General features: G+C 47.1%; 1 protein-coding gene across 1 annotated transcript; it reads right to left on the reverse strand.

Annotated features, from left to right (window-relative positions):
• Positions 1-20,382: 20,382 nt before the first annotated feature.
• LOC128782059 (zinc finger translocation-associated protein-like) lies at positions 20,383-21,663 on the reverse strand. The gene is made up of 3 exons (XM_053932170.1): positions 21,249-21,663; positions 20,862-20,944; positions 20,383-20,470 (listed from the first exon to the last, which is right to left on the reverse strand). The coding sequence occupies exons 1-2, from the start codon at positions 21,494-21,496 to the stop codon at positions 20,899-20,901; spliced, it is 294 nt and encodes a 97-aa protein (XP_053788145.1). The 5' UTR covers positions 21,497-21,663; the 3' UTR covers positions 20,383-20,470; positions 20,862-20,898.
• Positions 21,664-21,716: the final 53 nt, after the last annotated feature.

Consider the following 21,716-nt stretch of genomic DNA (forward strand, 5'->3'; position numbering starts at 1 on the left):
AAACACTGTCCAGAAGTGCATGAGTGCTAACCACTTCTATGAATTTCTAGATGAATTAAAAAACAATAAATTTAATGGAGGAAAAAATCAAATTACTTGCTGGGAGAACATATTTCCAGAGAAATAATGGTGTCCAGTTTTTGGGTACCTTGCTATATCATGGTATTTTTTTCTAACCCTTCACCTGGCTATTTGAGCTAAATGACTTAGAGGTGAGCTGAGATCAGCAGGACTGATGCCCTTTAGCACCTAACTTTCAGCTTTCATGTATGCAGCAGTTCCCTACGTACATTCACATACAGCTACAAATGCATGGTCTCCAGTAATGCAGGAGGAGAAAAGTTACTCCCTGCTGCTACAGGAAAAAAAAAAAAAAAAAAAAAAAAAAAAAAAAAAAAAAAAAGTAACTCCCTGCTACAAGGGAAAAAAATATCAGCGCTCTGGCTAAATTTTTACCTTTTCAGTCAGGATCTTTTTTTTTTATATTTTCCAGAAGTTGGGCCAGGGTCTAGTAGGTGCCTTCTACAAAATATGTGGACTTGTCTTAGCAAGGCACAAATTCTCATTGTGTCCATCAGAGGGGACTTCTTTGTTTCTCTTCCTTGCAGGTTTGTTTTTCCTTATGTCTGATTATTCTGGCTCACCAAAGCCAATATTTGCATCTTGTAGAACTGCAGGGTTTCAACACTACTAAGAGCAAGTCCAATACTTTTACAACTTGTGATCCAGTGTACTTAATGCAGTCAAAAACTACCTTGACTAAAAGATTCATTGCTAAAACAGCTGGTCTTACCTTTGTCATGAGTCCCCTTATAAATATGAATTTTAAATGACAGATGAGACTTCAGAATTACTCTAATAAAGTGTTTTGATGGGCCCTTAAAATGTCTATTTTCAGAAATGCACTGAAATTGCAGTTGCTTCTGTAGAATTCAATGTTATAAGAGTTAGACTGACACAAAAATTGGATGTGACCAGAGTCAAATTCAGTGTTTGTATTTAACCCAGCAAATCCTAGGAAACAATCAACTTGTGCTTTCTTGGCATAAAGATTTCACACTTTAATGAAAAGAAACATAGTATTCATCACTACTTCTTCTTTTTCTTAGCTTACAGGTTGAGGGAGAAAAATCTTTAGGACCAGTCTCTTCCAAATTAGCTAAATGAGAATATAGTATTATATATATAGATGTTATATAGTATATATATATATATGCTGAAGCACAGCCAGTCAGAATCCCACAAGGCCACAAAACCCCATGTGGGCAGAGTCCAAGCAAAACTCTACTTATGTGCAAATCCAGCATTGGCATAGGTCTGTTTTGTCCAAAGATGAGTTAGTCCCACGGCTGAAAATTATGTGGGATCTGTATCCAGCACATCTGCCCTGTGAATGCCAGAAATGGGAACTGAGGTTTTTAAAAGTGCATCTTAGCAGATGGAATGGATGCATCATAGAGTGTTTTTTTCCCACTCTAGTCTGTTTTTCTCCCTGGTGGGGAGTCCTTCACATAAAGTTCTCCCAATCAATAGAGTGACAGCCCTAATGTAGAGTTAGTGTGTTTGATGGTCATACAGCTGTCCCTTCAGTAGGCATTAATCCTACATTCAGAACTATGAGAGAGGTTAATGTTTGCTAATCCAACAGACTCTGTTTCTTTCCAGCTCTGAAGGGATGAAAGGATGTGAGCTTGACTTAAGCATTTTAAATTTGGTCTGTGATGAATTCTGCCTGTTTTATTACAAACTGGAGGGATGGGGTGGAAATCTGTCTCTGTTCCTAACTCAGACTTTCCAAGCCAAGAATATTGTTATCATTATTAATCAAGAGCATAACTTTCCTTATTGCCTAGCAAAGGAGCAGAAGGATTCCCCTGTGTAAGCTGAAAAGGATTGGCAAGGAGAAAGGGGCAGAGGGAATGAGAGCGTTTGCTTCCAAGCAAGTCAAACGCTGCCCTGCGAGCCAAGCCTCCCTGGGGCTTGGCTATCCAAGCAGGAAGAATGTGAACTGTTGCATTTTGTGCCTTTATTTTCAAAGTTACTTGACAGTGAAAAACTATTAGGAGTGGGAATGCCAGGCAGAGAGGGTCTGTATTAAGCGAGAAAAGTGAGGGTCCCTGTTACACCGCAGAAGCCTTTGAAAGAAAGTTTGCAGCATTCCCCAGGATAACAGCATTCTAGGCTGCCATGCCTGGAGGCAGCCATACTTGTCCCTCTGCAGGCTAACCCACACTGCAGGGTTTTTCCAGACAAAATAGGGATTTCAAGGGTTTCCCAGGAGTGAAAACATGAATTAACTGCTTATGACTACTTATAAAGTTCCTTCGAAACCTGCCAGGTAGAGAAGGGAAAGTTAGACTTGACAGACCACAGAGGGGTCTCATGCAAGAAAACACAAGAACATTACAGGCGGGGCAAGGCATATTTTCTTGTGGGAAAACAAGGAAATCATGCTGTGACACTAGTACTGGTATTTAGATTTCACCTGAAATTACAGAAAATTAAAAAAAGAAAGTAGTAAGCTAACATCCTCCGAGAGAGCAGGGGAAAATAATAGTAGGGCTGTAACTTCAAAATTTCCTAGATTTGCTCTGCGGTGGATCTGTACTATAGAGTACAATAAATTTACTGTCCCTTTGAAATTAGCTATTGAGCTACACTCATCACAAGTCAGATAAAGAGGTAAAATAAACATTTCTCTGCTCTCCGTGATATCCAAAATTGCTGGTTTTGTATGACACAGCTTTCCACAAGCCCAAGCAGTAAAGACAGTAATCTATGATAACATTACTTTTTACTATAGCACTAGGAACACCTAAAGTTTAACTTGTGAAGACTAAATCAATACAGTATTTAGAAAGCATGTGGAAACAAACAGAAGAGCACAGCTGATCAATTCTGCTGCAGATAAAGTAGGTCTGAAAAGAGCAGTGATGTGGTCAGAGCAGCAGCAGCAGATCTTGTTCTCTCCCCTCATGGTTCCACAATCTGCACCAAAAGGAGTGCCCAGCTCCCTTTTCTCACCACAGCCCAACACTTCAAGGCCTGATTTTCTATCAGATTATCCTGAAAACATGCAGATGAATTGGTCTGGAGGATTCCAGTCCCATCCACCCCCACACACATCAGACTAGCAACTCCAGGACCTGACATAAACTACATCTTATTTCAATATCCCAGATAGGTAGATGGATAGAAATTTGATTAGATGTAGGTGGTCAGGTGATTTTAAGAAAGAATGAACCTTGAAGTTTATGCAATCCTCCTGTAATTCCTACCCCTGCTGTTTAGCATGAACAGAACATTTCTCTGTGACATCAAATGCCCACTGTTCACATCCAACTGCTTGTTGAAATTGCTCTTGAGACTAAGCAACTCCCACCAGGACATAATAACCTTTTTTTTAAAAGGGAAGTGGTGAAAGGAGAGAAAATGGACTCACTTAAGGAATTAGTGTATCTACAGCAAAAGGAAAAAACTTCTTTACAGCTTCCCTGGAACTTCAGGATTTTGTGTTTCTATTTTTACAAAAATTTGTCTTAGGTTGTTACTGTCTATTACTGCTGAAGTCCTAGAGGAAGGTGGGAAGCAGAGAATTCTGGCAATCTACCTAAAGAGAAATCAATGAAACAAATTAATCCTTCGCAGCCTGCAATGACACAGTCATCCATCACTCAGAGGTGCTTTTATACACGCAATCAGAGAGCAGAGGAAAGAGCCCTGGGGGATATCACAGACAACAACTTACAACAATACTGGGAAAATACTAAGGAATCAGTTTATTTAAAGAGGATAGATTTCAGCTGATTGTCTGTTTAGTTTTATAGATATTTTTCTTCATGCTGCTGCAAAGCTCTGGGTGGATGACTCTACCTGCTGAGCACTAGCTACCCTGATTCCCTCCATGGACTTCCAGGAGCAGGTGTGGAAATTATTCTTTTTATCCATGATGGGCAAGTGGCTGAGAAACTGACTTTTGGAGGGGAGGGTCTCTGAAGGTCCTCCAGGCTTTGCAGGATCAGGGCCCTCAGACACCGGGTGCACTGATCCTTACCCACCTTTTCAGCTCCAAGGGATACATGTGGGGTAGGGTCGGAGGAGAGGTTGAGGGCAAGGAGTAGCCCACTATCCACGTCGTCAATTGTCACCGGTTGTGAGGGCAGAAAGGCTGGGCAGAATTAGACCCGCTCTCCCCCTCCATCCTCACACCCTTTTACAGGTCCCCTTTTAGGGAAACGCATGCAGAGCAAAAGATTAGAATTTGTCGATACCATCGACAGGTGCTTAAAAATCACTTCGTGGTATCCAAAAGTATACCTTCCCCCGCCTCTTAGAGGGAGGGGGGCGTTGCTGGGAGCGACACCTACTGCCGGTCACGGGCGCCGCCTCAATAAAACAAAAACAAAACCACACGTGGCGTGGCGACGGTGCCTGCGCGGTCCGGCTTCCCCACCCTCGCTGACTGTTTTTTTCTCCTCGTGTGGATGTACCTCCTGTTTCGAAAGTGGGACAGGATCGGAAGCATCACCATCCCTCAGGGCGACCCCCCGAAGGCGGTGGGAGACGGGCAGGAGCTCGGCAACACGATGGAAATCAGCGGAAGACTCGTGAAATGGCTAAACTGCCGAAACTCGGCCACCGGGGCGCTCTCAGGAGGAGCGCTTCTTTATTTTAATTTTTCGCTCCTCCCATGCTAAGGACAAAAAGGTAATTTTGATAGCCCACTTCCATGTCGGCTTCGCTGCCCTGCACACTTAGGAGTCATGTTTTATTCCGACTTTCCCCTATTTTGAAAAGGTTGATGACGTAAGGATCCAGTGATACTGCTGATGTCGGGAGAAATATGCAAACTGGGAACGTAAATGCTTCCAACAGACATGAGTCTAAACATGGAAATCGCGATTGATAGAGTCAGTCTGCTCATAAGAAAGTGAAGAAGCACCGAATTAAATTGCCAAGAAAGAAAAACAAAAGTTTCTACAGTGAAACTGCATTACTTCACCTATACTATTACCTTTCAGATGACATCTTGAAAGAAGGCAGAATTAGTACAACCTCTATATTGAAAAATTGGCTGCATTTAGGCCAAAAAATCTGAACTGATTTTAAAAGGCTTTTTCATCCTCCGAATCAAATGAAGTCATTGTTAATTAGATGTTTTCTGTTAACAATGTCGCTATTCCATTCATTAGATACTCACACACCTAGTGAACTTCTTAGCATCTGGACCATCAGGTTTTTTTTGGGGGGGGGGTTGGGTTTTTTGGTTGGTTGGTTGGTTTTTTTGGGGGGGGGACGGTGGCTCAGGCTGAAGAGGATTCCCCTCTTGTACACTTATTTTTATTTTCTGGGCGTATGTCATTCATTTTGCTCATTGGAATGCCTCTTATGGAGATTTCTAGAGGTTATCAGTATTCCTGAAGGATCTATGTGAAGAGGGAGCCTCGCGAACCTATTCTCCCAGGAAGAAGCCTGTCAGTGATCTGCGCTGGGACGGCAAGCATTCCCAACCAGCCCAGGCGGATTTCAGAGTGCTGCTGATCGCCTTCAAAGTGTCACTGTGGCCCTCTCGCCCTTCTGGAGACACCACCAAAGGGAGACGTAAGTTTGGAGGAGAGGGGAAGGAAAAAAACTAAAGGCATTTCCACCTGGTAGCTCGGGAAGCTGGCAAACAAAAGAAAACCCGCAGCTCCAGCAACTCGGGCTCCCCAGCTCGTAGTGAGAGGCGTAATGGGGGCATTTCTCGGATTAAACGTTTGTTACAGGTGTGCTTTCTGCCTGCTCGGCAGACGTGAAGGGAGGAGACTTCATCTGCCCATGCTAGCACTGGAGTCTCGGCGCTTCGCAGCCCGCAGCAAAGCCCAAGCGTGACGAAAAGGGCACGAGCGGCATCCCCCAGTTTGCGATAGGACGGGAGGTTATTAGCCCGCGGTACGGGTGATGGGTGGTGCTTAAGAGGCTCTGCAGCTTATTGACGGAGGAGCGCGGAGATACGCTGGTGAGCTAACCCTATCCTGGGCTGGCAGGAGAAACCAGGGGCGTCCTGCTTAATTATGTAGAGCCTAATAGCAGGTGGGGTTTTGCCGCGTGTTTTGCTTCTAAACCTGCGACCTCTTCAGATTCCCCCCGGGAACACTGTATGCCATTTAAGCCCGTCTTCATCCTACTTAGACAGATTCAACCGTGTGTTTCATGTGTCTCTCTCCTTGTATTGGCTCCAAATAAACGGATCATGAATGTAAAACTATCCCCCCAAGACATATGACTAAGAATTGTCAAGGAGACTTTGGTCCACTATCTATGTCTATTATGCCAGTCACTTATCATAGTCCCTTGCGGTGTGTCATACGTCATGAGGACACTGATTCATTACACAGTTTAATGCTATTCAGGGATGCTCCGGCATAGCACAGCATCCTGCCTCCACCCCTCACTTTTGTAGCTCGTTACAAATGCACCCTTTACACAGTCTCCAAAGGATCATTGCACAGCCTAAATTAAAAGTCACCGTCCTAGATGCTTTCTGGTCAAATGTGCACAGCTCGAAGTTTCTAGGTATTTTCCTGTTTAGGAGTTGTTTTGCCAGTCGTCTCTACGTAGTTTTTGCCTCGTATCCTTCGGTGCAGTGACTATCTTGACCCTCCCTCCACTCCCATCCTGGAGCTAAAGGGCTGTCCCAGCTTGTCTCGGGGACCTTTGCCTCCTGCCTTGTTTTAGGCGTTCGGCACTCCTGACATTAAACTGAAAAATATGTCTGTCCACACATGAGCTATCTATTCCCCTCGTGGGAGAAAGTAAGACTCCCCATCTGAGCACAGGCGGGAGAGGCCAGTGGGCGGCCGAAGTGCGGCGAGAAGCGGGGGTGGGTGAGGACGCAAATTCGCCTCTCTCTACCTCCGTGCATACTCAGCAAGGGGGGAACCCTGAGCTCTGAGGGTGTGCGTAGCAGCATGTGGGGGTCGGTGCAACCTCTGGGGTCTGGCCGCGGGGCTGCAGAAGGGACGCAAACAATAGCGACTGCAACACCTGCGACCCACCATGGCAGTGGAATATGTACACTAGTATGGAGTAGTTGCTCTTACCACTTCCAGAGGGAGCTTAAAGCTGGAAAATCAAGGTTAAAGTCCTCCAAACTGTAAACATTTTCCACAGGGTACGTTCACAGTGCAGGCATATGGACAGGGAGACAAGAGAGAGAGAAAGAGAGAGATTTCTTCGTTTGTCTCAGAAGGGACTTTAAGATTCATTTAACATCATGTGATTAGGGACAAAGATTCTTTCAACGTGTAATCATCTGTTTGGCTACAACACGGGGCTGAAAAACTTTTACCTGTGCACGGTGGGAAGAAACACGAGGGTGGTGCATGGTCAGCAGGGATCCGAGGTACAAAAATTAATTCATTGCAGACCACAGGGCTCTTTATCAAGTACATAAACTCTGTCTAGAAATAGCGATCTACTTATGCACGTCCACGCAAGGATCTTCACATGTGTTGCGATGGAAGTTGTTTGGCTGCATGTGAGAACTGGTATCTCACCTGTCTGCAGGATTTCGGGGCTTGGGCTCGTGTGATATGCCCCAGCGTCAGCCTCTAGCATGGGACGTTCACCTTGCTCTGCCTGTTTTCCTTCCATGTGATTCCACGCGTGTTTGTGTCACGTATTATTAAATGCAGACAATCCCACTCGCAGGTTCACAGTTCACCAGCGGCTGACACTGAAAATTTAATGCTGACTTGGAAATGCCACACACAATTTATGAAGTGTGACAAGCGTGCAAGAGTGGCTGGGATTTGGGTCTGGGCAGAGAGATTATTCTGTAGGGCGCTGAGCTAGACCAGTGCTCAAGAGTTAAAAACCTACCTTCACCCTCACCCCGTACTTGTAAAAGGCACGGGGAAAGAAGACCTTGCGTTACAGAGTTACCACCACCCCCCTGACAAGTCATTAAGCCTCTAACCCCCCACCGCCCCCGCAATTATTAGCACCTCGCAAGGGTGCTGCTCACACTCAAATAGGGCTGAAAACTAAGGGATCCTATTGGTTCCTAGCGGGTGCCCGGGATGGGGAGTTCCATTCAGACGGCTCCAAAAGTGCCGCAGGTCTGAGGCCAGCTGCAGAAGAGGAGAGGAGCAGGGGCGGGAGGGAGGGAGTGCGCACCCGCGGGGCGGCCAGGGGCGGGTGGTGACGGAAAGCCGCTTCGACCCGGGTATGACCCTCGGTGCGCGACGCCTGGGAGACTCCTACTTGGGCTTTTTCCTTTCTCTGTTTTTTCCCCTGAATTCCTTACCCCTCACTGGTGCCTTGACCCACAGCACAGTCCAGCAAACAATTCTGTTTATGTCTTTTACAATAGCAATTTATGAGGTACAATGCGACACATACAGCAATGAATATGCATAGAGAACTGCGAGAGGACATGAATGCGTACGGCGAAATACCACCTTCCCTACCTGTCCCTTTTTTAGCTAGTTTGAACAAAAGGCGTCGCAGATGCGTTTTGTGGCACTGAATTAATTCCAGATATTTGGTACACAAACTTAGTGAGCCCAAAGGAGATTAATTTTCCAGAGTAATCCAATTAAAAGATTTTTAAACTAATTTTTTGGGGGCAAAAAATAGTGCAAGGCTAAAGAGGAAAATCGGTTTTATGAAAGTGATTTATTGCACCAGTTTGGTCTACTGAAAGATGCAATCCTTTATTTTCCCTCCCAATGTGAAGTCGCAAATATACCCCGGTAAATACACATGTATATATGACTGAATTTATTGTATTGTATTGTGTTGTATTGTATTGTATTGTATTGTATTGTATGGAAAAAGTACCATCCAGGCGAGAATCTTGCCCTTAAGCACCAAGGAAGGGAGTTTGGTCGTTCACGAGTATCTTAGACCTTTTAAAGGACTAATAGATTTATGGTCTCTTTTCCGACGCCCATCCAGAGTAATTAGCACATATGTTCTAAATAGATGATAGTTTTGTGAGCAATAAAGCAATTATCCATCGCTAGAGCTGACAGTTCCTCCAAATAAACTCCAACCAGCAGCTAATTGGAGAAGTCATTTCAGCTTCATTGTCTGCAATTAGTCCTGCTAAACTATTACACCCAAACTACCTGGTTTGAGGTTTATTTGTTCATTTCTATTTGCATTTACGAATGTTTACTAAGTCACGCTTAACTTTTCCAGGAGAAGAGCGTCTCTGGGGCTTCTTGGGGGTTGTGGGGCGGGGGCGGTAGGGAGGGTGCTTGAGGGGGTTTTGTTGAGGTTTTTTCTCCTTTTGCATCCAGGAGAACGACTCTATCAGCGGTGCTGGAGGGCTTAGTCGTTTACAAACACGTGTCCACTCTGCTGAGCCGGGGAGATAAAACTGTATTTTCCTGACTGGTGCAACCAAGGGAGCAGCGAGGGCAGTGGGGAGGAAGGAGATGGGTAATTCTGCTAAGAAAAAAAAAAAACAAAAACAAAAAAAACAAAAAAAAAAAAAAAAAACAAAAACAAAAAAAAAACAACAACCACACTTTCCACCTGAGCTCTGCATTTAGGGACAGCCTCAGTACTCCACAAGTCCTTCGGTGCTGGAGGAACCTCTGTGTGTCTGTGTGTGTGCGAGAGTGTGTGTGTTCCTGCCCTTTCCCATGGCATTTGAGGATAGGGAAAGATCTGTGGGTCGACGGAGCCTTTTTCTGTCCACCTCCCACAACTGCCGCCTCCTCGGGGGTGAAAAACTTAAACAAGGCGATGGGGGCTGAGGACTTGTGCACAGTGAGTGGAAAAAATGTGTTAAATATCAGTTTGACGCCCCATCGGAGCTTCAAAATATACATCGCCTGGATTTCTTCTACTTAATTTAATCCTTATTGGACTGTGTTTCTTCTCGCCATCTATTTACCAGAAGTTCCAGCAAAACGTACCTCGGGAGAGAAGGAGGGAGGTGACATACTATGGCGGGGGGGAGGACTCCATTTGAACCTCCAGACTTAAGCAGGTATTTAGCAGGGAGGCACTCCAAGGAGTTTGAAGTAAGTCTCTTAAGTCATGACTTCTGCCCAGGACTTGAGCTGCTCCTGGAGTGGAAAAGATTTGTGTGCCGGGATGGGAACTTGTAGCCTTAGCAACAAAGTAGTCACATGAAGGAATTTACAGCAAAAGCATCCCAGACTGAGAAAGAAACGCCAATTTCTGAGCTGCTAGGAAGGGATAGTGCCCCAGCAAAACCTTTTCTATTTGACAGAGGACCTCAAGTTTGCCCACCTCTTATTTTTTTTTCCCTTAACGCATAAAAAAAAAAAAAAAAAAAAAAAAAACCAACAAAAAAAACCACCAGCCTTTGGCAAGATGATCCCCAAGAACCTGCAGACACCTCCGTCAGTGCCTGGCCCATGTGCGGAGTTGGTTGCCCGCTACAGGGCGACTTCTTGGGGTTATCCACTGCCGGCGGCCGCGACTGGCTTTCAGTCAGGTATCTGCAATAAGTGAAAATTACGAAAATCCAGGAGTCTGAGGGTGAGAGAGAAAATAGTGTCGGGTCGACTCTCCGTGTTACAACTCCGAGTATCACCCATCAAAAAAGGTCCTCACAACTCGGGCACCGGGAAGGGGTGTCTGAGATGCTGGTTGCTCCCCACCCCTAGACCCCCTGGCCCCAGGCAGGGAATACCCTGGCGCGGGGGTGAAGGGAGGAGGGAGAGGGCATGCCTGTGTCTCCGCCGAGTCGCAGGGTGCACACATAGCAATCTTCGGCTGCAGGGGGCTGCTCACGCTGGTACTTGTCTGGCGCATTCAAGGGCACGCACCCCTTCGGCCAGGCAGCCCATCGCAAAAGCATTTTCGCAGCTCCCAGAGCACAGTTGTTTTTTGTTGGGTGGCTTGCTTTTTTGGGTTTTTGGTTTTTGGTTGGTTTTTTTTTTTTTTTTCATTTTCCATTACGAGCGATTAGATGGTGTCTATTCAAAGTTGCTGATCCAGAGAGAAAATAGGAGTAGATAAAAGGAGATTTCAAGAGACCTCCTCGTCCCTTTCACACCAACCTGAGCCCCAGAATAGCCAAGGATCAACTCGGACAAAAGCCCTTTCCCTTTCCCTTTCAGCTTCAGAAGATTCGGTGGAAGGGGTTAACAATAAAACATATAACTCTAGACCCGTTTGATAGGATCAGGCAATTTTGTGTAACTTATTAACGACACTGTTGGATATGTCTGGGCTTAACCCCTAGAAACGTGTGAATAATTATATTTTTAAAAAAATATTTTAAAGCCTTTGTGCGGCAAAAAAATGTAGCAGTCATTTATAGCTTTTTGTATTGGGCTGGAGGGATCTACTGTGTTTATTCTGTTTCGTTTAAACTTTATCTAAAGCGCACCCCTGTACTCCCCACGCAGACAGAATATGCCGTAATAAACATATCTTGCTTCTGACAGTTCCAATGGAAATGCTAAGGTTTAATACTCAGATCAATTTCTGATGAATCAATATGATTATATCGCTACTACTCTAGCATCGTTGAGTATTTTCCAGCAAACATATTTTTGCACGGTTTCATCTCGGATGCAGGGGAGAAAGTGACATTAAATAATTAAACATCTTGGAGCCGGTCTCTGGTCTGTGGAAAGTCCAGCCCAAATATACTTCTGACTGACTAATCCCCTCAGTAAAAAAAAAAAAAAAAAAAGGAATCTCTGACAGGCAACTGTTAAGGAAATTATTATATACTGCCGTCGATGGCGTAGTCAGGACAATCTCACGACTTTACACACTCGTTTCCAAACGTCAGCTCTTCGCCAAAATCTCCAGCCCAATTGAGAATCATAAAAACACCAAATTCAGCCCTAACAGAAGCCGAAAGCATAAAATACAGTCAGAGCTGTTCAGTGCAAAGCGTTATGCTAGTAGTTTTTGTAAAATTTTGTTTCTCTTGTCTTCAGCGCTCTGATCAACGCAGCTTTATTTGTGCCGAATGTAAATATTTGGTCCTGGATTCATGAGTGTGTTGAAAATTATTCCCAGATTTTCCTTATAGAAGAAGGTTTGATCTGCATCCAAAGGTCATCAGTTTCTGTTCCTGAACCCCTAGTTGGGAATTGCTGTGCTTTCTGGTGCTGTTAGAAAAGTAGCCTTCGCTTTGGGTGCCTTCTCTCCCGTCCTCTCACAGACACCTTTTTTGTGTTGTGTGGTTGTTGGTTGGTGTTCTGTGTTTTTTTAGTTTTGCTTTTGGTTTGGTTTTTACTTCTAGGCACAGATTTAATTTTTTTTCTTTTTTTAATTTGGGAAAAAAGGCTGGCTGTCGGGTGCTCAGGCGGTTCTGAAGGGATAACGAGTGCCTGCTTTCTGGTTGGCACTTGGAGCCCGGTACTTTTGAGCGCTAACAAATGACAAACCCCGGCTCGGCGCGGACCCGCTGCCGGGGAAGCTGCGGGAACGGCAGATTGCCTTCTCGAGGGCGTGGCGGGGGGAGTTGTGAGGGCCGCTGTCACACTGCTTTTTTGCCAATCCTGTCTAAAATAATTCCAGGGAAGCAGGCTGTGTGCGTGGAAGGGAAGGGTGGTCGCGCCTCTGGGTTAAACACGCGCGGAAAGCGAGGAAGAGCGGGCACACCTCGGCGGGGTGGGACACGACACACAATACCCACGGGTTGCGAGACCCACTACGATGAGCCTCAGCTCTTCACCGCGGTGATGTCGGCCGTGACCCCAAGATGATGTTTCGCAGAAGAGTCGGGGGGAAGGAGTACGATGCAAAGAGTGGTGGTTTTGTTTGGGGTTTTTAAATAAATAAATAAAGCAGGTTATGCATGATGGCGTGGCCCGGGGCATGTGCGGCAGACGGGCGGAGGGGGAGCTGAGCAGGGAAATGTAGAGGGCCTTGTTTCCCAAGCCCAGTCGCCTTCGGTGGGATGTACTGAAACGTCCTGGGCGACAGGCTAGGGTGACTGTGACAGGGATACCAGGAGCGAGGAGAGAGAGACCCACCCGGAACGTCCAGGGTGGGATGGGCAAACCCTCGGCATCGGGCTTCCTTTAGAAAGCGAACAGGGTTGGTACAAAGTGTCCCAGAGTGCGTCCCTCATGACAGCTGCGGGTGGGTGCTGCAGGAGGCAGCGAACGAGCACCACAGACCGCCCGGGAGGAGCTAGCCCCACTTATTCACGTCTCCCCGCGGTGATGCCACTCACCGGAGACCACCTGCCCAGGATGGGGGGGTGACCGCGGCTCCTCTAGAAGCACCACCTCCCGCACACACACCATATGTTGCGTTCCTCAAGAAACTTAGTTATCCTTCACGTCTGGCTTGGGCGGAGGCAGGAAAAGGAAGGAAAAATGAAAGGGAGAAAAAAGACAAATGGAGAGGCAAATGCTGTGAGGAAAAGCCCCGGCACTGCTGATGGGAAATAAGGCCTGGCTGAGCACCACCAGTTGTGTAGGCCTGGAACAGCACTACCACCCCAGCCTGGCTGGGGGGCCTGGGGAGCAGCAGGGCTGGGACGCACAGTTAAGCCTGGGGAGTCCAGGTGTGACCGTTCACATCCGCTTTGTAACAGGCCCGGCCCAGGAGAGAGGCCACCCGAAGAACCCCAACCAAGGGAGGAAGGTGGTGACTGGGGGAAACCCCAGTACAACGCTCTGGTTTTACAGCTTGTAGGTGTCCACAGGTCAGAACTGAAGACAACCAAATACACTAAAAATAGAAAGCAATAATGAATTTTTTTTAATAGGTCAAAGCTGTTCACTCACCCTGTGTAAGTGTTCACATACTGTCTTACATTCACCCCGCTCCGTAGGTGTGTGCATATATATGTGCATATATATGTATGTATGTCCCCATGCGTGTGAGTACTTTTTTTAATGTGTGTGTGTGTGTGTGTGTGTGTATGTATATATATATATATAGTGCCTTGTGGAGCTTGGCAGCTGAAGAAGGCACTTATTTATTTAGGAAAACATAGGCTATGTATCCGAGCTCAAAATAATAATACCATCAACTATAACCCCTCAACCCACCTCCCTCCCTGCCAGAAACAGCCTGTAAAAGTTGTCATCACTAATCTCCAGGGGAACTTTTCCTTTCTGCAGGGGAAGAGAGAGGAACCAGTGCCATTCTGGGTTGTATTACACGAGGGAGTAGACGGGGGTGGAGAAGAGAGATACAGAAAGGAGGGAAAAAATCAAACAAACAAAAACAACCAATACCACCCCCTAAAGCCTCCCAAAACTCTCTCACCTTCAGATCCCAGCCTTGGACCCTGGCCTGGGGAAAGCATCATCTAGTGTGACAGAGGGAAAATTAAGTCTCCAAGGTCCCAGCTCCATCTCCTTTACACATTCAAGGTCCACAGAGGTTAAAAACGGAATCAAAATTCATTTCCCAATTAAATGTGAGTTGTGACCGTTTTAAAGTATCTCTCTAATTTGTCGAGGAGAGGAAATGCTTCTCGTCGACTGAACTATGCTTTAACCTGGTCAACACAGGCATGAAACTTTTATTGATGGATGCCCAGAGTCCCGTCTCCCCTCCCCAACAGGCTACTGCACAGCCACAGGACGTCGGAGATGGGTTTTTCCTCGGGACTCCCTCACATTTCACCGGCCCTTCACCCATCGGCTATTTCTACAAACCACGTTTAAAAACTGCTTTCCCTCAGCACAGAGCGAATGAAAACCACCGAGCGTTTCCAGCCAGACGAAGGGAAAAAATTTTTCCCCGCCACACAAGCCCCGCTGCCCAGACTAGCGCAGTCTGAGCATGTTTAGGTTCCCTCTGTATTACAATTGTGTTCAGCCCGGCTGGGAAACATCTGATTACTGCCCCTGTAATCTGTTGACACTATCACCCAGATAAACAAGCTGCCATCGATCTTTTCATTAGGTGATCAAATAACAAACAAAGCAGGTGAAAGAGAAGAACGTTGGAATGCTTGCACGTCCCCAGCCCGGCGCCCTGCGGCTGCAGCTGGCCCTGGGACCTGAGGTCGGTGCCTGCGTGGGTCACCTCTGTGAGACACACGCGTTATCTGGGGAGGGGACCAGTGGAAATTCCCACACATGTTTCTATAGGGGGAAGGGGGAACGGAAGGGAGGAGGGAGAAAAAAATCTCGGACAGAATGAGGACTAAGCGCCTTTCACTCCTCCCAAATGCCGGGATGCCCAAATGACGCCAGGGGAGGAGGTGGCCCGGGGGGGGGCAGGATTGAGGAAGGTCTCCCTGCCAAGTGTCGCGGCCTCGCTCCCCTCCCTCTGTCCCGAAACCATTCGAGGAAGGAAGCGGCGACTTGCCTGGGGTGGCCAGGGGAGTCGGGGCCGTCGGCAGGGTGCCCGGTCCAGGAGGAGCTGGGCTGCGGCTGCTGAGTCCGTTCACCTTCTCTCAGGCTTTCTGTCTGTGCCTGTGTCTGTGTCTGTGTCTGTGTCTGTGTCTGTGTCTCTGCCTCTGTCTCTCTCTCTCTCTCTCTCTCTCTCTCTCTCTCTCTCTCCCCCCCGCCCCGTCTCCGTGCCTTGCTCTGCCTCTTTTACTCCCTGTCTCTTCACAGTCTGGGGAGTAAAATCTAGATGATACACATACGGAGCTTGCTTTTTTGTCCTATTTAATCTTATTCGTTTCACTTTTTACTGATCAAGAGACAGGACGGAGACTTTATTTGGAAAGAGTGAGAGAGAGGAAAGAAGCCTACTGTTGCATAGTCAATAACATCCTTTTTATCAATGCAACATACAACAGAGACGGCTTGGCCAAGGGACTCATTGAAAATCTCTTCATTATTTCGGGACAAAATCAAGCGTTTATTCTGATCTTAGAAATGATGAAGGAATCTTTTCTTCAGGCGGCTCCCAGCCTCAGATTTCAGAGTTGACAGGGAAAGAAAAAAAAAAAATATCATGATCACTATACATCAAATTTGAGGGGCTTGGTTTTTTTCTCTTCACTTTTAATTAAAGCAACATCACTTTACAAAAATAAATAATAACAATAACACTTTTGTCACCTATTTAATTCACTTTCCTTCTGCAGGTTTTCCGTCCAGCTTCTAATCTGATTATTAACTTTAATGGGAGCTAAGAGAAAGGTATGGTGCCGAGTAGAGGGGCCTGGGGTGTTAGTTTTGGTGGGATTTTTTGTTGCGGGGGGGGAGTTGTTCAGTTTTCAGTCTGTTTCTTCTTTGTCACATGCAGTCTTTCGAACCCAAGGCAAGTTTCAGATCGCTGACAAAAGGGAAGCTGCCGATAAGGCTGGTTTGTGAGAGAGACAGAAAGTGAAAAGAAGAAGGTCTTCTCCTCAGTGCAGTTTTCTATTTAAAATAAAAAAGGAGAAATACATTTTTTTGTAGAATCGGGGATGGGGTGGAAGGCCGCAAACAGGCGTGGAACCCCCAGCTTCCCGGGCTCCCCCGGGCCGACGGCTCCGTGCCCACTAGATGGCAGCCGGAGCCAGCGATTCCTCCTCTTCGGGGCCGAGGCCTCGCCGGGCCGCGGAGGGGAGCGGGGAGGAAAAAGGGGGACCAACACCCCGCGAGCCCCCCGCGCATCCTCCCTACCCGCGTGGAGCAACTCATTAGGGAGATGAGGAGACCCAGGGGGAGGGGAGGGAGGGGAAGGGCATTGCGTGCAGGGCTGTTGGGGTTGTTCTGACTGCTCACACACCCCCAAAATAAAATTAAAGGGTAGGGGTGAAACTCCCGCGAGAAGCGTGGAGCCCTGCGGGGCTGCAGGTGGACATGTTAGGTGAGGAATGAGGGGTGAGGAACGAGGGACAGGCTGCAAAAATAGCCCGAAGTGGGATGGGAACATATGGGGATTTGAATATGTGTGTGGACTCGAGCGCGTGTGTGTGCAGGGGTGTGCATATACGGGTGCCTGCTCCTCCGTGCAGCGCGAGTGTTTCCTTCTCCATCATTAAAATCCCTGGAGTGGCTTTTGCAACGGGAAAGTGGAGGACAAATCCCTAATTCAGATCTGTAGGAAAAAAAAACGACAAAAAACAAACCAAAAAAATCCCAAAAAACAAACAAACAAAAAAAAACCACACACAAAAAAAAAAACCAACCCACACCAACTTTTCACAGGGAGCCCACATCGTGTCCTTTTAATTGCACCTTTCTGTCTATCACAATGCATCCTCCTCTGGCCATGTGTGTGATGGGGTGGGGGGTAGAGGGGTCATGGATGACCCATACTAATCAGGGCTCAAAGTAAATAGCAGCACAGGGGAATCTCAGTGTAAACTGTGCTTGTCAGAAGAATCTCCTCTCTCTCTACCCTTCCTCTCTCCCTCCTTCCCTTCCTCCCCCCTCCCTTCTCCCCTCCCTTCCCCATCTCATTCACTAGGTAGCAGAGAATATTATTTTTTAAATTTGAATTTTAAAAAAATAAAGGGAAGAAAGAAAGAAAGAAAGAAAGAAAGAAAGAAAGAAAGAAAGAAAGAAAGAAAGAAAGAAAGAAAGAAAGAAAGAAAGAAAGAAGAAAGAAAGAAAGAAAGAAAGAAAGAAAGAAAGAAAGAAAGAAAGAAAGAAAGAAAGAAAGAAAGAAAATGAAAGAAAGAAAGAGAAAGAGAAAGAAATAAAGAAAGAAAGAAAAAGAAAGAAAGAAAGAAAGAAAGAAAGAAAGAAAGAAAGAAAGAAAGAAAGAAAGAAAGAAAGAGAGAGAAAGAAAGAAAGAAAGAAAGAAAGAAAGAAAGAAAGAAAGAAAGAAAGAAAGAAAGAAAGAAAGAAAGAAAGAAAGAAAGAAAGAAAGAAAGAAAAAAGAGAGAGACAGAAAGAAATAGGAAAAAAGAAAGAAAAAGGAACAAAGAAAGAAAGAAAGAAAGAAAGAAAGAAAGAAAGAGAAATAATGAAAGAGAAAGAAGGAAAGAAAGAAGAAAAGAAAGAGAAAGAATGAAAGAAAGAAAGAAAGAAAGAAAGAAAGAAAAGAAAGAAAGAAAGAAAGAAAGAAAGAAAGAAAGAAAGAAAGAAAGAAAGAAAGAAAGAAGAAAGAAAGAAAGAAAGAAAGAAAGAAAGAAAGAAAGAAAGAAGAAAGAAAGAAAGAAAAGAAAGAAAGAAAGAAAGAAAGAAAGAAAGTTGCGGAAGGAAGTTGCGGAAGGAAGTTGCGGAAGGAAGGAAGGAAGTTGCGGAAGGAAGGAAGTTGCGGAAGGAAGGAAGTTGCGGAAGGAAGGAAGGAAGTTGCGGAAGGAAGTTGTGGAAGGAAGGAAGGAAGTTGCGGAAGGAAGGAAGGAAGTTGCGGAAGGAAGTTGCGGAAGGAAGTTGCGGAAGGAAGTTGCGGAAGGAAGGAAGTTGCGGAAGGAAGGAAGTTGCGGAAGGAAGGAAGTTGCGGAAGGAAGTTGCGGAAGGAAGTTGCGGAAGGAAGTTGCGGAAGGAAGGAAGGAAGTTGCGGAAGGAAGTTGCGGAAGGAAGGAAGGAAGGAAGGAAGGAAGGAAGGAAGGAAGGAAGGAAGGAAGGAAGGAAGGAAGGAAGGAAGGAAGGAAGGAAGTTGCGGAAGGAAGGAAGGAAGTTGCGGAAGGAAGGAAGGAAGTTGCGGAAGGAAGGAAGGAAGTTGCGGAAGTTGCGGAAGTTGCGGAAGTTGCGGAAGTTGCGGAAGGAAGAAAGGAAGGAAGGAAGGAAGGAAGGAAGGAAGGAAGGAAGGAAGGAAGGAAGGAAGGAAGGAAGGAAGGAAGGAAGGAAGGAAGGAAGGAAGGAAGGAAGGAAGGAAGGAAGGAAGGAAGGAAGGAAGGAAGGAAGGAAGGAAGGAAGGAAGGAAGGAAGGAAGGAAGGAAGGAAGGAAGGAAGGAAGGAAGGAAGGAAGGAAGGAAGGAAGGAAGGAAGGAAGGAAGGAAGGAAGGAAGGAAGGAAGGAAGGAAGGAAGGAAGGAAGGAAGGAAGGAAGGAAGGAAGGAAGGAAGGAAGGAAGGAAGGAAGGAAGGAAGGAAGGAAGGAAGGAAGGAAGGAAGGAAGGAAGGAAGGAAGGAAGGAAGGAAGGAAGGAAGTTGCGGAAGGAAGGAAGGAAGGAAGGAAGTTGCGGAAGGAAGGAAGGAAGGAAGGAAGGAAGTTGCGGAAGGAAGGAAGGAAGTTGCGGAAGGAAGTTGCGGAAGGAAGTTGCGGAAGGAAGTTGCGGAAGGAAGTTGCGGAAGGAAGTTGCGGAAGGAAGTTGCGGAAGGAAGTTGCGGAAGGAAGTTGCGGAAGGAAGTTGCGGAAGGAAGTTGCGGAAGGAAGGAAGGAAGTTGCGGAAGGAAGGAAGTTGCGGAAGGAAGGAAGTTGCGGAAGGAAGGAAGTTGCGGAAGGAAGTTGCGGAAGGAAGTTGCGGAAGGAAGTTGCGGAAGGAAGTTGCGGAAGTTGCGGAAGGAAGTTGCGGAAGTTGCGGAAGGAAGGAAGTTGCGGAAGGAAGGAAGTTGCGGAAGGAAGGAAGTTGCGGAAGGAAGGAAGGAAGTTGCGGAAGGAAGGAAGGAAGGAAGTTGCGGAAGGAAGGAAGGAAGGAAGTTGCGGAAGGAAGGAAGGAAGTTGCGGAAGGAAGGAAGTTGCGGAAGGAAGTTGCGGAAGGAAGTTGCGGAAGGAAGTTGCGGAAGGAAGGAAGGAAGGAAGGAAGGAAGGAAGGAAGGAAGGAAGGAAGGAAGGAAGGAAGGAAGGAAGGAAGGAAGGAAGGAAGGAAGGAAGGAAGGAAGGAAGGAAGGAAGGAAGGAAGGAAGGAAGGAAGGAAGGAAGGAAGGAAGGAAGGAAGGAAGGAAGGAAGGAAGGAAGGAAGGAAGGAAGGAAGGAAGGAAGGAAGGAAGGAAGGAAGGAAGGAAGGAAGGAAGGAAGGAAGGAAGGAAGGAAGGAAGGAAGGAAGGAAGGAAGGAAGGAAGGAAGGAAGGAAGGAAGGAAGGAAGGAAGGAAGGAAGGAAGGAAGGAAGGAAGGAAGGAAGGAAGGAAGGAAGGAAGGAAGGAAGGAAGGAAGGAAGGAAGGAAGGAAGGAAGGAAGGAAGGAAGGAAGGAAGGAAGGAAGGAAGGAAGGAAGGAAGGAAGGAAGGAAGGAAGGAAGGGGAAAGCGCGGGGGGGGGGCGGGTGTCGGGGGGGGTTACCAATGGAGTGAAGGAGGCTTGGCAACCTTAGCCTCCCAATTTCTCTCCCCCCAGTTCAGGGCTCTGACCAGTTAGTCGCCTTTGATTATCAGTTGCCAGCAGCCCTTCTCTTGGCTCCTTGACACGAGCTCCATATAAGGCAGTGATCTCCATAGAAACGTGTCAGTTTCAATAGTAGTGTCAAAGTTCACTATATACAGACATTCGCGCAGATCCCCCTTTCGGAAACATTGCTTCGCTAGGCTTCCCGTTTAAACGCATTCATTTTTTGGGTCTCTCTCTCTCTCTCTCTCTCTCTCTCCCTCTCTCCCCCTCTCTCCCTCTCTCCCCCTCTCTCCCTCTCCCCCCCCCCCTCCCTTTCTTGCATATTCTATTAGTTGTGTGCCCCCCCTTCATCTCCCTCTTCTCCTTCCTTTTCTTCTTTTTTCCACCCTTCCTCCTTGTGTCTTTCGCTTCATTCCTGCAGGAGAAGAGGAGAGAGGTGAAACTGGGAAAAAAAAAAAAAAAAACTCGGAAAGAAAGAAAGAAAAAGGGGGGAAAGGAGAGAGGGAGAAACAGGGGGGGGAGGGGGGAAAGTCCGGAGAGAGAACGCGTTCACATCTTAATACCGTTATTATTTTAACCATTCTTGCCTATTTTTTTATTTTGGGGGAGGGCTTCTCTTCTGGGTGATGAATTTTTACACGAAATACTTTTTTTAAGCAACTAAACAAACTAAAAAAAGAATCTTTTTGGGACTATTTCCACCGATTTTTTTTCCTTTTTTTTTCCTCGCAACCAGTATCGTGCGCTCTCACACGAGAAGAACACCGAAACGGCAAGAAAGAGGAGAAGAGGATTTATTTACCGACCTACTTTGGATCTCTCTTTTTCCTGCAAGTGTCATTATTATTCCCGTTCTCTATTTTTACGCTTCGCCGTGAATTCGTCTCCTCTGCGAATTTAGTCATATCCGATTTTTTTCTGCGATTTAAAAAAAAAAAAAAAAAAAAAAAAAAAAAAAAAAAAAAAAGGCGAGAGAGAGCGCGAGCGAGCGAGAGAGACAGAGAGAGAGCGAGAGAGCAGCTCGGGAGAGAAAGAGCAGCGACCGGCAACCTCCTCCTCCTCCTTCCCTGCCGCCGCGACAGGAGATCAAACTGCCTCAGCTCCCCGCCCGCCTCCGCCGCGCTCCCCGGCTCCACCGCCCTGAATGGCTGACGGCGCCCTGCCCTGGACCTGGCCCCCGGACACGTCCATACTCTGATCGCCGGCGAGCGGCTCCTCTCTCGACCTCCCGCCTCCCCGAGAACCCACACCGGCACCGGCGGCAGCGACAGCGGCGGCGACAGCAGCCTCCGCGGGAGCGGCGGCGGCCGAGCCCCGGCGGCGACGAGCGGCGAGCGGCGACCTCCTCCTCCTCTTCCTTCCCCTCCTCCTCCTCCACCTCCTCCTCCTTTTCCTCCTCCTCCTCCTCGGCGGCGCCGCGGCTTCCTCTATGCCTGCACATCCTCCGCGCCCGTAGCGCCCGGACCGCGTGTGCCTGTGCCTGTGCGTGTGTGCGTGTGCGCGAGTGGGGAGCCGTGTGCCGGGCGTTTGCGCGCGTGTCTGCCTGCGTGTCCGGCGTGTTACTCTCCTGAATGCGTCTCCCGACAGCCTTGTTTGCCGTTTCTGATTTTGCAACTTGAAGTGGCGGGGGGGGGGGGGGGGGGGGGAGGGCGAGAAGAGGC

This window comes from Vidua chalybeata, chromosome Z (genome assembly GCF_026979565.1).
Source record: "Vidua chalybeata isolate OUT-0048 chromosome Z, bVidCha1 merged haplotype, whole genome shotgun sequence".
NCBI lineage: Eukaryota > Metazoa > Chordata > Aves > Passeriformes > Viduidae > Vidua > Vidua chalybeata.